The sequence below is a fragment of the Diplotaxodon limnothrissa genome, linkage group LG15, assembly GCF_057381915.1.
Source record: "Diplotaxodon limnothrissa isolate DT_005_m linkage group LG15, D_limnothrissa_male_GT1.1, whole genome shotgun sequence".
Classification (NCBI taxonomy): domain Eukaryota; kingdom Metazoa; phylum Chordata; class Actinopteri; order Cichliformes; family Cichlidae; genus Diplotaxodon; species Diplotaxodon limnothrissa.
Genome location: NC_140610.1, coordinates 35,681,274 through 35,696,242, shown reverse-complemented (window position 1 = coordinate 35,696,242; position 14,969 = coordinate 35,681,274). Strand labels below are relative to the sequence as shown.

The 14,969-nt window shown below is 39.3% G+C and overlaps 2 protein-coding genes across 2 annotated transcripts; one reads left to right on the top strand and one right to left on the bottom strand.

The window, feature by feature from the left end:
• Positions 1 to 1,349: 1,349 nt before the first annotated feature.
• On the bottom strand, positions 1,350 to 5,002 carry lsm4 (LSM4 homolog, U6 small nuclear RNA and mRNA degradation associated). Its single transcript, XM_085372784.1, has 5 exons — positions 4,915 to 5,002; positions 4,348 to 4,389; positions 3,889 to 3,987; positions 3,233 to 3,413; positions 1,350 to 2,234 (listed from the first exon to the last, which is right to left on the bottom strand). The coding sequence occupies exons 1-5, from the start codon at positions 4,915 to 4,917 to the stop codon at positions 2,113 to 2,115; spliced, it is 447 nt and encodes a 148-aa protein (XP_085228910.1). The 5' UTR covers positions 4,918 to 5,002; the 3' UTR covers positions 1,350 to 2,112.
• A 1,360-nt stretch (positions 5,003 to 6,362) lies between these two features.
• LOC146617879 (pyroglutamyl-peptidase 1-like) lies at positions 6,363 to 14,934 on the top strand. Its single transcript, XM_085372147.1, has 5 exons — positions 6,363 to 6,493; positions 8,209 to 8,261; positions 9,247 to 9,363; positions 9,961 to 10,193; positions 11,053 to 14,934. Exons 1-5 carry the CDS (start codon positions 6,460 to 6,462, stop codon positions 11,246 to 11,248), a joined length of 633 nt encoding a protein of 210 aa, XP_085228273.1. The 5' UTR covers positions 6,363 to 6,459; the 3' UTR covers positions 11,249 to 14,934.
• Positions 14,935 to 14,969: the final 35 nt, after the last annotated feature.

The window sequence follows — 14,969 nt, the reverse complement described above, 5'->3', positions numbered from 1 at the left end:
GGGGTTCAGGTCAGGCGAGTTTGCTGGCCAATCAAGCACAGTTGCCCCATGGTCATTGAACTAGGTTTTGGTATCTTTTGCAGTGTGGGCAGGTGCCAAGTCCTGCTGGAAAATGAAGTCAGCATCTCCATAAAGCTGGTCTGTGGAAGGAAGCATGAAGAAATGTCCTGTTAGACGGCTGCGTTGGCTCTGGACTTAACAAAGCACAGTAGATCAACACCGGTAGACGACACAGCTCCCCAAATCAACACAGACTGTGGAAACTTCACACTGGACTTCAAGCATCTTGAATTGTGTGCCTCCCCATTCTTCCTCCAGACTCTGGGACCTTGGTTTCCAAATGAGATGCAAAATTTGCTCTCATCAGAAGAGGACTTTGGACCACTGAGCAACAAACTAGTTCTTTTTTTTCTTTTAGCCCAGGTGAGGCGATTCTGTTGTTTGTTCTTTAGGAGCAGCTTGACAAGAGGAATACAAAGCCCATGTCCAGGATCTGTGTCTGTGTGGCAGGTCTTGATGCACTAACTCCAGCCTCAGTCCACTCCTTCTGAAGGTCCTTCACACTTTTGAATGGCCTTTCCCTGACAATCTTCTTCAGGCTGCGGTCATCCCTGATGCTTGTGCACCTTTTTCTTTTGCACCTTTCTCTTCCACATAACTTTCTATTAATGGGCTTTGATACAGCACTTTGGGAACATCCACCTTCTTCTGAAATGACCTTTTGTTACCTTCCCTCCTTATGGAGGCTGCCAATGATGGTTTTCTGCACAACTGTCAGGTCAGCAGTTTTCCCCACGATTGAGATTCCTACTGAACTGAACCAGCCTAATGGACAATTAAAGGCTCGGGAAGCCTTTGCAGGCGTTTTGGATTCATTAACTGATTAGTGTGACACTTTGAGCCTACAACATTAAACCTTCTTACAATATTATAATTTTCTGAGCTTCTGAATTTGGGGTTTTCATAAACTATAAGCCACAATCATCAAAATTATAACAAATTAAGGCTTGAAATATATTGCTTTGCATGTACTGAGTCTATATCATATATTAGTTTCACCTTTTGAGTTGAATTACTTAAATGAACTTTTGCATGATATTCTAATTTTTAGAGTTTCACCTGTATATATCTAGGTGGTGGTGCCTATGGCTCAGAATGTGTGTGTGTGTCCATTACTTTAAAAGCCCCAAAAGGCACAGAATAAATCAGTGTATGAATTAATGCACTTTGACTGTTCAGACTAGAAAAGCTTGATATCAGCACCACTTAATTCACCACAATATTGAACAAGACCCTGAACAGCAAACTGAGACTCAGACATGAGTACTTAATAATTACAACTCCTTTAACAAAAGCTGTTTTATTCTCATGTTCTCCTGTAAATAAATTACAATATCGTCTTTTGTTACAAAAATAAAATGAAACCCAACCAACACGTCACATGTTGGACTCTATCCATTTCAGACTTAAGAATATGAGAATCTTTTTGTCTGTATATCCTAACTGGTTGTCTTACAAACGTTTTAACAGAAGTGTTAATTTACAGGGACTGAATTTGTGTCTCCTGGTTATCAGTCTGCTGTTCACCTGCTGTGACTGACCCCACAGCGGAGCAAGCAGACAAAAAAAGAAGAAAGGTCTCAAACCACAAAACTTCACAAACAACGAGGAAAACAAAGTATTCTTGCAACAGAAGATGGGCCACTACACCATGAAAACCACACCTGAGGAGACAACCGTCAAAAACTAAAAGTAAAAACATTTTCCCAGTGTACCAACAGATGCAAAGTGGAATTTAGATAATGTGGTTTATGATACAAAATGTTCTTGTTATAACGATATACAAACTGATGCTAAAGGAGGAGTCTGCCAGCTCTGGCCGATACACTGGCATTTTCATAAAAAAATGTTAATATCAACTTCCAGATGTTAAAAAACAAAATTCAGTGCAAAAGCACGGCTTCTCTTAACGTCTCACAGTGAGATTTCTGTGACAATCAGTCCTAACAAAGATCACAGCAGAAAAAACACACCACAGAGACTTTTTTTCTTCATGTGCCGAAGGAAGAATCACTGATTAACAGGATGTTGTCAGAGGTGCAGCGTCGTCCTTCAGTGCTGGTTCTTCATTCCCTGTGGTTTTCCTGGTTTCTTATCCGACTGCTGCTGCTGCTGCTGCTGCTGCTGACCCCGACCGGGGCCAGTCATCCCTCGGCCACGGCTGCCAAACAGACCTACAGAGAAGATACAAGAGAAAGTCTGTGTTAGAGCAGGTAACAGAAAGTATCCCCATTCCCCTGTAAACATGACCAAATCTTAATATTTAAAATTGATAGAAAAAAAAAAAATAGAATTAATAATGCAGTTAAGGAGAATTGGTATATGACATTGAAAACAGAAAAAATTTAAAGTTATAAAGAACCTGCCACCAACACCAAGTAAAGACCAATATATGTTTAATAACTGGAAATGCCTCACACCTGACTATCACAGGTTTGTCAGAGGAAAAAGAAAATCGGGGGTGAAAGATGCACTTGGGAATCAAAACTTCATTTTCTAAGAAAAGTACCTTAGCTAGGTCTAGGGAAATAGGGAAATATCTGGTACTACTGCTCTAGCAGTACGGACTTTCAAGAGTGCATCTTAAGTTAACATAGATCCTTCAAATCCCCAAAATATTTGTGGATGTCCAACTTTGCGAGCAGATTTGGGGGCCTACAGAAACCACAATGCAATCAAACCCAGGACCTTTATTCTGAGAGGCCACATTTTTAACTACCACACCACCGTGCTGCCCAACTGGAAAGATCTGTTTGATATCTTTTACAAATCATCAGGTTTTGATGTGAAGCAGCCAAAATCCTCTCATGTGAACAAAAAAAAGAAGGTAGTAGATATGAAAAGACTTTAAATGAAACACTTATAAGAAAAAGTTATGAGGCTCCTGTTGGTCAAATCCTGCATAATTGTATGTGGTAGAAGCTGTCAGAAATTTCAGCTATGATTACGATAATAGTCATGGGTTCCTAGATTGGTTAGGGATTCGATAATTTTTTAACCTCAGTGAAATTAAAGTTGAACTTAGATAATTTATTTTTACACTTATCAGGTGTAAATTTGTTAACTTATGAACACTCTGGAAAGAACTGACAGAAATGTGGAAACGATACTCAGTACTCTCCCATGTTTATTAAGACATCCAGCACGAACAACAAAAGCTGCTTCCTCTCACCTCGGCCACCTGCTCCTCTTCCTTTGCCCTGCTGTTTGTTCTGCTGGGCGCCTCCACGTCCACGCCCCTTCGACACCACCTCCTCCTTCACCATATCGATGATTTCATCTGGGATTCGTAGATATTTGATGGTGCTTCCTCGGATGTAGCACTCAGGCATTCTCCAGAACTTATCTCCATCCTGTGAGAGGTGGAGTGGGGCTTTCGGTTCATCAAATTGGCTTAACAATTAACTCAAGATTTAAAAAAAAAAAAAAAAAAAAAAAGCACTCTCTCATAAGACCGAACAGCTACATATATAGAAATATCTGTACTGAAACAATACTTTAGTAGTGTATTTACAGCAAAAGGGGGGGAAAAAAATCCAAAAGTTCACTCTCATTCCATTCAAAATTCCCTGTACCTATTTATCTAGACTAATGTGTGGCTCAGTCCAAATCAGTGTTTTTGGAACAGTTAGAGAAAAGCAGGGCTGTGCACAAACACCAGAGCGCAGACAGCCAGCAGGTGTATCCACCAAAAAGTGTAAATAACTTACTCAGCCTTAATATAACTCTGCACACAACAATGAAAGCTTCAAGTAATCACTGAAAACTGTCTTTTTTAACCATCAGTCATTAATCTAGAGTTTAATGTAAGAGCAAGGTCAGTGTTACCCTGGATGTGCAGATGACTTCTCTCAGGTTGATGTTCATCCAGTTATCACAACTGACCAGGTGACCGTTGTACGTCTCTCCATTCTTCAGCTCCACCAACTACAGAGAGAAAAGACGAGGGGGGAAAGCTTGTCTTACAATGTTTTCAGAATTCACAGCTGTATTAAAAGTTTCAATACTCACTACAAAAACTAAACTGAACTTGTGCCAATTAAAGTTCTAAAAAGAAATTAGGACGGGCGATAGTTTAGCAAAATAAAATGAGACAGTCAGAGCTGAATCCACAATTATATACAGTATAAATTTCAAAAGAAACCTGAATCATTTTCTGCTCACACATTTACAATTCACTGCTTTCTACATGTAAGAAATCTTGAGATGTCACTTTCTCTCCTCATGACTATTATTATTTTACAGCCTGTTATATAAAATTGTATACACGGTCCAGGTTAGTCTCACCATAGGGTGGTTCTGGGCAGTCTTCAGCAGAGACAGGGGAAGCTGCAAAACAACAGAGAAGCAGGTCAAACATGGCAAAAGATGTGTAATCAACAGCATTTACCGAAGTGAGCACTGAAGCGAGAGTGCATAAAACAGCCAGGAGTGTTTTATTCCAGAGAAAACGTCTCCATAGCCGCGGTGTTTGGCGTAAAGACATGAAGGTGATTTTATGTTCAGGTTTTTTAAGAGTGCCTTTATGTCTACGTCGTTTACTCACCGACTCCACTGAACTGTCAGTAACCTTACAGCTGCAAGAGTATGGAGCTAAACGAGATAATAAATCCCCGCCTCAGCAAGTGGAGCACGACCTAAAAGCTTTCCAAAGCTGTGTGTTAAGTCTGGATATATATGCTTATTAAAAACGACTAGTTTACGTAAACGATGCTTAATTTAGCTGCTAAGCTAACTTCCCATAGCTAACGGACCGAGTATAGAGAGGCAAGGCGATGCTGCTAGCACTGAAAATGCTAGCTGAAAATCTAGCACTCAGCGCCACTGAAGAGAATAAAAGTTTTAACAACTCACCATTTTGATGGTTTCTTGATTGTTTCTTTTTTTCTTTTAGTGTCTTACTTGCTAACACGATTTTCCCACCTACTTTTACTCTTTGTCTTCCGGTGTGGCGAGGCGCATTCATGGCTGTATTATATGATGCTGCCCCCTACTGTCAGAAACACGCATTTCCAATATCAAATGAGCACAAATGAAAGGTGCGAAGATTAAAATGTGCATCTCTTTTCGTGTTTGCCACTTTAAAGGGATAGGAATAAGAATAAGTAAAGTAAAAAATATCATCAAAATAATCAGATCAAATATTAAAATTGCATTTTTTATTTTATTTTAGCTGCATCTCTCCTATTCCCAAGATATACTTAAGGTATACTTATTTTGTTTTATTTATAAAGATAGTTTACTAGTGGGTGTTTAATTTAGCAGAGAATCCCCTTTATCTGAACCATGTTTTCTCCCAGATTTTAAAACTGATAACCGGAGACTGTATGGCGTTCTGGTGGTGAGCAAACAGTTAGATTAGTTATTTAAAGAATTTTATTCTTCTTTCTTCTTACATTTTTAGTCCCTTACCAATTGTTTGAAACTACTGATCGTTAAAGTCAACAAATACACTGGGAAATGGAGGCGAATGATCCAAATAACTGAAAAGTTTTCAGATATGAGACACAGGATTTACATGAAATCCAAAAGCAGGTCAACAGCCAAAAACACACTGAGTTCAACACATTGTTCATCATTATAATGTAGAATACAACCATAACCACTTTCTTCTTATTTTAAAGCAGTTATTAGCAACAGCTCTCCAGGCTTTCTGAAGGTCTTTCAAAGTTTTTCCTTAGAAATTCATTGCTTTTTAACTCATTTACAGTCCATCCTAATAGTTGACCATTTTCAGAGAAATGCTTTTTGTTTTTTTCTTTCTTTCTTATACCACTTACACTGACCTATATCATTTAAGTATAAAACAGCCATATTAAAAAAGGTCACGAGAAAGCTTAATAGAGTTCAAGTTGTGTTGAAGAATAAAAGAATAAAGGTAAATATTGACTTTCATGCTGGTTAGAATTGTATAGACTCTGTTTTTTGCTTTATATTCTGTATTTTCATGTATGTTTGCACATGCTTCGATATATATCTGCACCTATTTCCCATTTTACTTGCAAAATATAAAGAAAAACGGGTAGCTCAAGACCTTTGCACAGTAATGTAAATAGTTTAATAGAAAATGAAAATAATATTCATTTTTGAAGTTACATCTTCAGCGCAGGCAATGAATGGATTTATATTTTTCAATTAAACAAATAAATAAATGAGCAATTTAAAAAAATCTTTCAAAAATGTATACTGCCTTTGTATACATTTTTGTAGCTTTTCGGGGGGTTTGCTGACGTAATCACGTCACGTCTTAGGCTGCCTGCGGAAGGAGGGAGTACCTCCGGTTTGGTCTGTGTGTGGGAGAAGGAGCCGTCAGCTCTGCGGGGTAGACTCTCGTTCTAACCCTGTTCAAAGTAAAGACCGAGAAAAAGAGGCAACGGTTCCTCGTGAACGGGACGGGAGATGGATAACAGTAAACGGGCTGTGGTCGTTACAGGTTTGGGCTCTTTTATCCGCTGTCGTTGTCTCTTTTGTCTGTTGAGGAAAAGTTGAGGAGACTAAAGCTGCTCCATTAATGGCGTCAGGTCGTTCCTGCTCCACTCTGTTGCAACTGTACAGAAAGGAACGAGTTGTTTTGTGGGAGTTTTGACCCTTTAGAGTTTTGGGGGGGGATGCATTATTGACGCTACAGGCCGGTTCGGTGGTCTCACCATTGTTTTAGATGACTTCAGCTGAAAGGCCGCAGACAGTAAACAAATTACTCCTCCAAAAACAAGCGCCTTTTGTGTTGTCTACACATTTGTTTTGCTCTATGGCTACGGTATCATATTTGTTTCTAAATGCTTTCAAATAGCTCGTGTTCATCTGAAGTATTAGTCACTAATACTGAGCACAATACCATATGGCAGCAAAGGTAATAATGCATATATTTTCATAAATATTAGATGTTGTTAGTTGTGACTTGGGACATTATTGAAATTATTTCAGTTTAAAAAAACTGATATCATAGGAGTTATGTCAGTAATCGACAAAATATAGATAGATGAACAAAAGATAAAGGTGAAAACACAATACAGAGAGATTTTAATAATGAACCGTTTAGCCTAAATTATTGTTTTTTATTCTTTATTGCTTTGAATTATTCGTATCTTCCTCTGTCCAGTTGTTGTGTGTGATGCCTTTATAGATCTGTGGCTAAAAATACATATCCTATTCCCAGATGGTGACTAGGTTCCACTATTGATAAGTTATTGAATGAGTTTCTTTATGCTAGTTCATCCTGTTTAGTCTCATTATTTTGCATTATGGTAATCTAGTGTAGACTTAGAGCTGCTGTTCATCAACCAGTCTCTGTGTTGTATTTCAGAAAACTTATTTTGCATCACTTGCGATTCAAAGTTACATCCCTATGTAATAATCACCAATTTATAATACTTGTTAATATAACAAGTACTGTGTATGCACATATTTGTTTATCTAAATCACACTCCGATGCAATTTCAAGTCCAGCTATATGAACATATTTTCGTTAGTGCAAACAGCAGTGTTAAATGGTGACGTTTGGCAGAACAGACACATTAATTTGCTGTTTATAGACACAAAGGGGTGCAGAAACGTGTCTCCCCAGCTGATAGGAGAAGTGTAGATTGCCTGGGAACAGCACCTTCACAATAGCAGGCTGGCTGGCAGCTGCCGGCCCCTCACTCTGCTCCTTTTCATCAGCCTGTCAGACTGACTGATCCCCTCTCCACCCAACCCCCAGGGACCCAGTGACCCTAGGATAGACAGTGGGGCGGGGGAATCCGTGGTAGAGCCTTATATAAACAGCCCCGAGTGAATTTCCATGGGCTGCTGAGATTTTACCGTTTTTCATTTGCAGTTGTGCATCAGCGGGTCTTTATTTTATTAATAATGAGGTGCATTCTTCAAAACAACAGTTTATAATTTCAAACAACAGGTAATTACATCTCAGTCATGCTACTGAAAAGGATGTTGCATTTGACATAAAAGACGAAATGTATACCTTTATATTGCAAATCAGCATTTCAGTCAACCCAAATCTTTAACGGCCCCCTTTTTCCATTAGAAACTACCTTTAAGGTCATATCAGTAGAAGCATTTAAACAAATAAATAAATCTTATAAAAAAGTCTGTTTTTGCAGACACCACAAACATAATCCACATTAATTCAGCAGCTGACATCTTTTGCAGGTTTCGGGCCATTTGGAGAGCACACTGTCAACGCTAGCTGGGTAGCAGTACAGGTATTTATTGGCTTTCTTTGTTTGTTTGTTTCATTTTTTTAGCATCTAATAAAGAGGTAATAATTTGCAGAATTGGTATTTACACTTAAATGACTTTTGGAAAAGTCTATTTGATACAAGTTAATGTGCCATACAGTTAAAGTGTGTGACGGTGTTATTTTTATTTATTTATTTATTTATTTATTTATTTATTTATTTATTTATTTATTTATACTAGCTCCAAAAATGCTTTTCAAAAGTCTTGAAGGTTGTCATGTGGTTTTTGCTGACACTTGGAAGATGTTTGTGCGGCAGTTCTGCGATGCTGACAGCCGGCTTCGTACTATGTAGCAGTGTTAGTCAGAGGTTTTGTGGGGGGGGATGATGGTGGTTGTCAGGGTGTCTAGACGGACTTGATAAGGATATTAAAGGCAAACAAAAGGGCACATTGTGGCAGGGTTACAGACGTGGTCAAATAAGCCTCCTTTCAATACAGCTGGGAGGTCAGTGTCCAGGGCTATTTGTCCTGCAGGGAGACTGGGGGAGCTGTTGGGTTACTGGCTTTGAATTTGATACAGATTTGTTTGTTTTTATATGTGAAGTCGGTGTTTGGCATATTTTATTTCTTGATTTTGCTTTTGAAGAAGCCTGAGTTTGGGGTTGAAGTATTTGTTCATTCTGTTTGCCAAGTTGACTGTAAAATTATACCATTTGGGAATGGCAAAGCATTAAGAGAGCATGAAGTCAGTGATGTCAGTGAGCATGAAGTAAAAATGATAAGAGCATAGGCAAAGGAGGCAGCCTACAGTATCCTGTAAAACTACTTTCAGCTGCTCTTTTATTCACAAGGGGTCGCCACAGCGCGTAGCGCCGCATGACGAATGCATTTCATGGCTTATCTACTGCAAGTTTTGTAAATTATCTAAATTTAACTGAAGAAGCTGAAACTGATGTTTCAACATGTGGAATGATTTCTAAACTTCAGGTTTTAATTTTACTCTGACAGGAACTGAAGAAGCTCGGGCTGGGCAGTGATGTGAATCTGCATGTACACGAGGTTCCTGTTGAGTACCAACAAGTCCAGAGTTTGGTTCCTTCATTATGGAAGCAGTATCATCCACTGGTAAGAGGAGAGCCTAATTTAACCTGACAGCATTATTGCGCTTTAAGACTGCCGTCCCCCAACCTTTTTTTGCGCCACGGACCGGTTTATGTCCAACAGTATTTTCACGGACCGGCCTTTAAGGTGTTGCAGATAAATACAACAAAATAAAACCAGTACCAGTACCAAAAAAGATGTATTCGTAACACACGGGAAAAGACCCAGGGACACAGACTTAACCATAAAAACTATTAAAAAAAAAAAAAAAATAGTGCTAAAAACTAAAATCATGAATTTCACACCCGAGCCTCAACTCTTGCGGCCCGGTACCAAACAACTGGTCCGGGGGTCGGGGACCGCTGCTTTAAGAGTTAGAAGCCCCGATGAACAATACAATGAATTATGGGCTTGAAAGTGCCTTTGTTAAAAGCTCGCTATGAAGGGGCTACATTGTAAAATTCTGCTTGAGCTTTTATCTTGAGTTTCCTTGCTTTTTTTTGTTTCAGTAAAATAATCCTAGGCCCTGTTTCGAGAGCATGGATGCCTCAGGTGTAAGGGAAGCCTACAATAGTCTAGTCATTCTGACTTTGTGTTTTTATTGTTTTCTTTGTTGGACAGTTGGTAGTTCATGTTGGAGTTTCAGGTATGGCCACAACTGTCACGCTGGAGAAGTGTGGAAGAAATCATGGTTACAAGGGCCTGGACAACAGCAGCTTCTGCCCCGATTCACAGTGCTGCGTTGTTGGAGGCCCAGACTGCATCAACTCGATCATTGACATGGAATCGGTCTGCAAAAGAGTGAATGCATCAGGGCTGGGAGTAGCCGTGTCTGTCTCCAGAGATGCCGGGAGGTCATTATTTAATGTGTTTTTTCTCTTTTACCAAGTTGTGTATCTTTATCCGTCCAACTGTTGCATGTACTGCTCACATGGCGGTACTTTTAAATAGAGATGGCTAGCTCAGAACTCGGCACAGATATGTTGCTATGATTGTAAATACTGAGACCTTATCAGCATTTTCTGCTGAAGTTCAATTTTTGGAGCCTGACTAATATTTTTTTTTGTTTTTTGAGGCAAATGTTTGAAAGAAACTGTAATCACTATTTTTACTATAATGAGAGATCGAAAACAAAGTTCCCAGTGATGAACAGACAGAGAACTTTGACTTGAATCTGAGCTTTCTGGAGTTTATTTTTATATTTTCTCATGGTTTGAATTTAGGCTTTTTGAAAGTTTCTACACTAGGCTGACAAATTAGCTAGTTGCTAGTTGCAGTGATAAATGCACTTAAGCTGCTAAACTGATGCTTTACTTGAAGTAAAGTCTGTCTTAGTTGAATCTAGAAGTTTTGACTGAAGCTTTAAGCTTTAGATTTCAGAGGCAGCCTGAAATTGTTCTGCTAGGCCACAAACAGCAGTGTTTCTGATATACTGACAGCTGTCAGGCTATAGTAATGATATAAACAGTAGTCACGTTATGCAGTTTGGCCTTTGGGAAAAGGCAAAATATGTTTACTGCTGTCAAGGTCTAGCAGTGACATAACAATGCTTCAGTGTGACAGGTAGTGATCAGGGCCCTTTGAAGGTATGTGCACAGTTGAGTGGCTCAGCTGAGAGGCGAGTTTGCGTCATGGAAATGCTGTTTTATTGTTTGTTTGTGTTATGGAGTCAGTCTCTTCATTTATTAAATACCGTGCTCCCTTCTTTGACAGGTATCTCTGTGATTTTACCTACTACACCTCTCTGTACCTGAGCCACGGCCGCTCTGCCTTTATTCATGTGCCTCCTCTTGGAAAGCCTTACAGTAAAGAAGACCTGGGTCGTGCACTGCAGGCCGTCATCCAGGAGATGCTGGAGCTTATGGACCAAGCTGAGGGGAAGATTCACTGCCAACAACACTTCCACTAAGTGACCTCCATATACCAACTAGCCTCTCCAGCTCTTACCACACAAGAGAAATTGCACTTAATCACAAGTAGCCAAACCTCCCCCCCCCCCCCCCCCCTTTTTTTAAACTGTATCTTTAATTGGTAATAATGACACTTCACAGTATAATCTGCTTTCAAAGTTTGTCTTGCTTCTTTGCTTCTTGCTTTGCTAGGCCTGATTCTGTTACAGTCTCATTGTAACGTAAGCTTTAAAAGAACTGGAAGCATTCTGACATTGGAGCAAAATGTGAGGAAAAACCAGATAAACACAGGAGCAAAATGCTGCTTGTGTTGTTCACATGCGGACGCAGCAAGTGGTCTCTAATGTGGCAGATATTATAACCTGTAACCCCAAATGTGACTCCTAATAATGCACCTTATAGGGGTAGGGTTATTAAAATTATTATAGAAGACACATTTGGGGGAAACTGTAATCATAATGGTTCTTTCTCTGATTTTTTTTTTCTTACTTGGTCACAATAGGTTTCACGTAGCACACATAAAAGTCTGCATTATGGATTAATATGAAACATCCAGCAGTAAACTGCTCATTTTATTTTCCTTCACATATTCTCCTCTCTGTATTCTAAAGCTTATCTGTGCTTTTCTCATTTATATTGAATTGTTTTCTTGAGTCCTTTTTCTTTATAAGAAGTTGTAAATTTGCCTTCTTTGACAAAGGTTATTTAAATCAGGGAACGGGTTGGTTCCAGCTCACATTTCCCCAGTTTGTCGACCCAGTTCTGACAGAAACACCCCCTTCTTTCCACCCCCCACCCCCACTGAGATCTGGCCCCGGGATGTGCAATGTTACTTCACAGATCTCATTCATTGATTCAGTGGGATAATTATGTCATACATCAAGGCTGCACAACTGGATTTTAACTGTAGAAAGTCTGTTTTAAACTGTAACAGATGAGTTATATAGAGTGAAGTAGTTCATATCATGTAGCCTTGTTGTTAAAGCGCACTTTGGGCATGACTCTCCCAGACTCACTGGATGGTGAAATAGTGACACTTGCTGTGATTTGTGTCTGAGGATGCCTGCTGGCTTTGACATTGCATATTTTATCTTAAACCTTTTGGAAATCATTCTTTTGTGGTTGTGCAGCTCTAACTGTTTCCTTGATTAACTTTCTGTCGTTCCTGTCATTAAATCAGGTGTAGCTGCTTATTTTATCTGAGAATCTGATTTGATGAAGTTGGACTTGGCTTTCAGTCAGAATTGGGCCTCCTGTCTTTTCTGTAGCACTTGGTTTCTTTCTTTTCTTGTGTATTTCAGTTTTACTTGATCTGGAATTTGGACAGCATTTCTCAAGCAATGTGAAAGCTTCTGTTTTGTTTTTATTTTCTGTCACTTTAACTTGTGTAGCTTTCTAGACCTCCATTGTCAACCCTTTTCCTCACGGTGATTATGACGTAGAGCAGGAATGCATGGCGATGGCAGTAACACTCCCAGAGTAAATGCTCTTTTTTTCTTTTTTTAAAAAAAAAATTGGATTGTGTTGTGTTTTGTCATCTCGATCACTCCCTGGCTCCTGAGAATCTGACTGCCTACACCTAACACAGCTTCAGTTCAAGTAATTTTGGCCTGTAATCATTTATATACTGCTAAATACAGTGTTCATGCCCCAACGATAGATCTGCAGTGGTGTGAAAACGTGTTTGCTCGCTTCCTTTTTTTTTTTGTATGTTTGTCACACTTAAATGTTTCAGATCATCAGACAAATTTAAATATTAGGCATAGATGACCCAAGTAAATGCAAGATGCAGTTTCTAAATGAAAGTGTTTATTATTTAGGGGAACCTACATGGCCCTGTGTGGGAAAAGTGATTGCCACCCAAACCTAGTAACTGTTTGGGCCACCATTACTAGAAACAACTGCAATCAAGCGTTTGCAATAACTGGCAATGAGACTTTTACAGTGCTGTGGAGGAGTTTTGTCCCACTCATCTTTATAGAATTGTTGTAATTCAACCACACTGGAGGGTTTTAGAGCAGAAACTGCTTTTTTAACTTTGCCTAGGCCACTCCAAAGCCATTCAGAGTTGGACTTGCTGGTGTGTTTTGGATCATTGTCCTGCTTCAGAACCCAAGTGCGCTTCAGCTTAAGGTCACAAGCAGATGGCCGGACATTCTCCTTCAGGATGTTTTGGCAGACGGCAGAATTCCTGGTTTCATTTAGCACAGCGAGTCTTCCAGACCCAGAGGCACCAAAACAGCCCACCACCATATTTTACTGTTGGTATGATGTTCCTTTTCTGAAATGCTGCACAGAACATTTTCCTAGCTCTCTTGGGGATGATCAAGATGTTTTTGGCAGATGTGAGATGAGTCTTTCTCTTGTTTTTGGTCAGCAGTAGTTTTCTCCTGGAACTCTCCCATGGATGCCATTTTTGCCCAGTCTGGTTCTTATTGTTGAATCATGAGCTGTGGCCTTAACTAGACAAGTCTGTGATTCTTTAATTTTATTCTGGATTCTATTGTGACCTCCTGGATGAGTCCTTGCTGTTCACTTGGAGTCATTTTGGTGGGCCAGTCACTCCTGGGAAACGTCACCACTGTTCCAAGTCTACTCCATATGACATAATGACTTTCACTGTGGTTCACTGGAGGCCCACAGCCTTAGACATGGCTTTGCATTCCTTCCCAGACTTTATTGCTCAGGTGTTTCTTTAGATTGTGGCATGATGTGTTGCTTTTTGAGATATTTTAACCTGCTTCACTTTGTCAGACAGATTATAGTTAAGGATTTTTTTTGATTCAACAGGTCTGCCAGTAGTCAGGCCGGAGTCTATTTAGTGAAACTGAACTCAGCTTTCCAAAAAATGTGGTTAATCGCAGTAAATTCATGATTAACACATAGGGCAACTACTTTTGGATAATTTCTCTCTCTTAATCAGTGAAATCATCATGTAAAAACTGCATTTTGCATTTACTCAGGTTATCTTGGTTTAATAGGTGACAAGTATAACAAATATGTAAAACACTTGGAAATCAGGAAGGGGACAAACACTTTTTCACACCACTGTATCTATGTCATAATACCTGACACTGTGTAGTGCTTCAGTAATAATTAAGCAAGTTGGTGCCATTAAATTTGCGTAAATTGCCGTTTTTAGCTTTGTATTTTGTTTTAATGCTGTTCTGTACATCACAAAGTGAAGCACGGAGCTGAACATAACTGAATTCCATCTCAGACCTAAACTTTTTTATCACAGCTCATTTCTTGGTTGTGGTGTTTCAGAAATCTCTGATGTTGTTTTAGGTGCTGATATTTTACCTTGTGACTTTGTGTGTGCAGAGAAGTTTAAAAAAAAAAAAAAAGAGTTGTGTAAGAACAGAATTTCTTCTCACAAAAGTTAAAGCCTCAAATTTACATGAGGTGACCTCTGACCCCAAACTCCCTCCTGTGCCTTGCTGTTGGGTATGTGTTTTATGAAAAGGCCTTACTAATTCTCAGTGGGTCAGGTCAGAGATGTAGTACTGATGCTGTCCTTGTGGCTACCTCAAAAAGTACTTTCTTTTTTTTTCTTTTTTTTTAATATCAGTGTGTGCTCTACCTGTGTTTTGGGAGTATCCTCTGAAAGGTATGCTCTTCAGCTTCATTAACAAAGCACTGTTACAGTAAGTAATCCTGGCTTTGTAAAGGAAAGGCTTTGAAATAAAAGAAGTACAAGTGATGTTTGTGCTTTTCCAT

Bases quoted from the DNA above. Each gene is read 5' to 3' on its own strand.
- lsm4 (XM_085372784.1), bottom strand. The intron at 3,988-4,347 runs GTGAGACTAACC...TTCTCTCTGTAG, and splicing joins CTGCCCAGAACCACCCTATG to TTGGTGGAGCTGAAGAATGG. The intron at 2,235-3,232 runs GTGAGAGGAAGC...TCTTCTCTGTAG, and splicing joins AAGAGGAGCAGGTGGCCGAG to GTCTGTTTGGCAGCCGTGGC.
- LOC146617879 (XM_085372147.1), top strand. From the start codon at position 6,460: ATGGATAACAGTAAACGGGCTGTGGTCGTTACAG. The intron at 6,494-8,208 runs GTTTGGGCTCTT...CATCTTTTGCAG, and splicing joins ACGGGCTGTGGTCGTTACAG to GTTTCGGGCCATTTGGAGAG. The intron at 10,194-11,052 runs GTCATTATTTAA...CTTCTTTGACAG, and splicing joins GTCTCCAGAGATGCCGGGAG to GTATCTCTGTGATTTTACCT.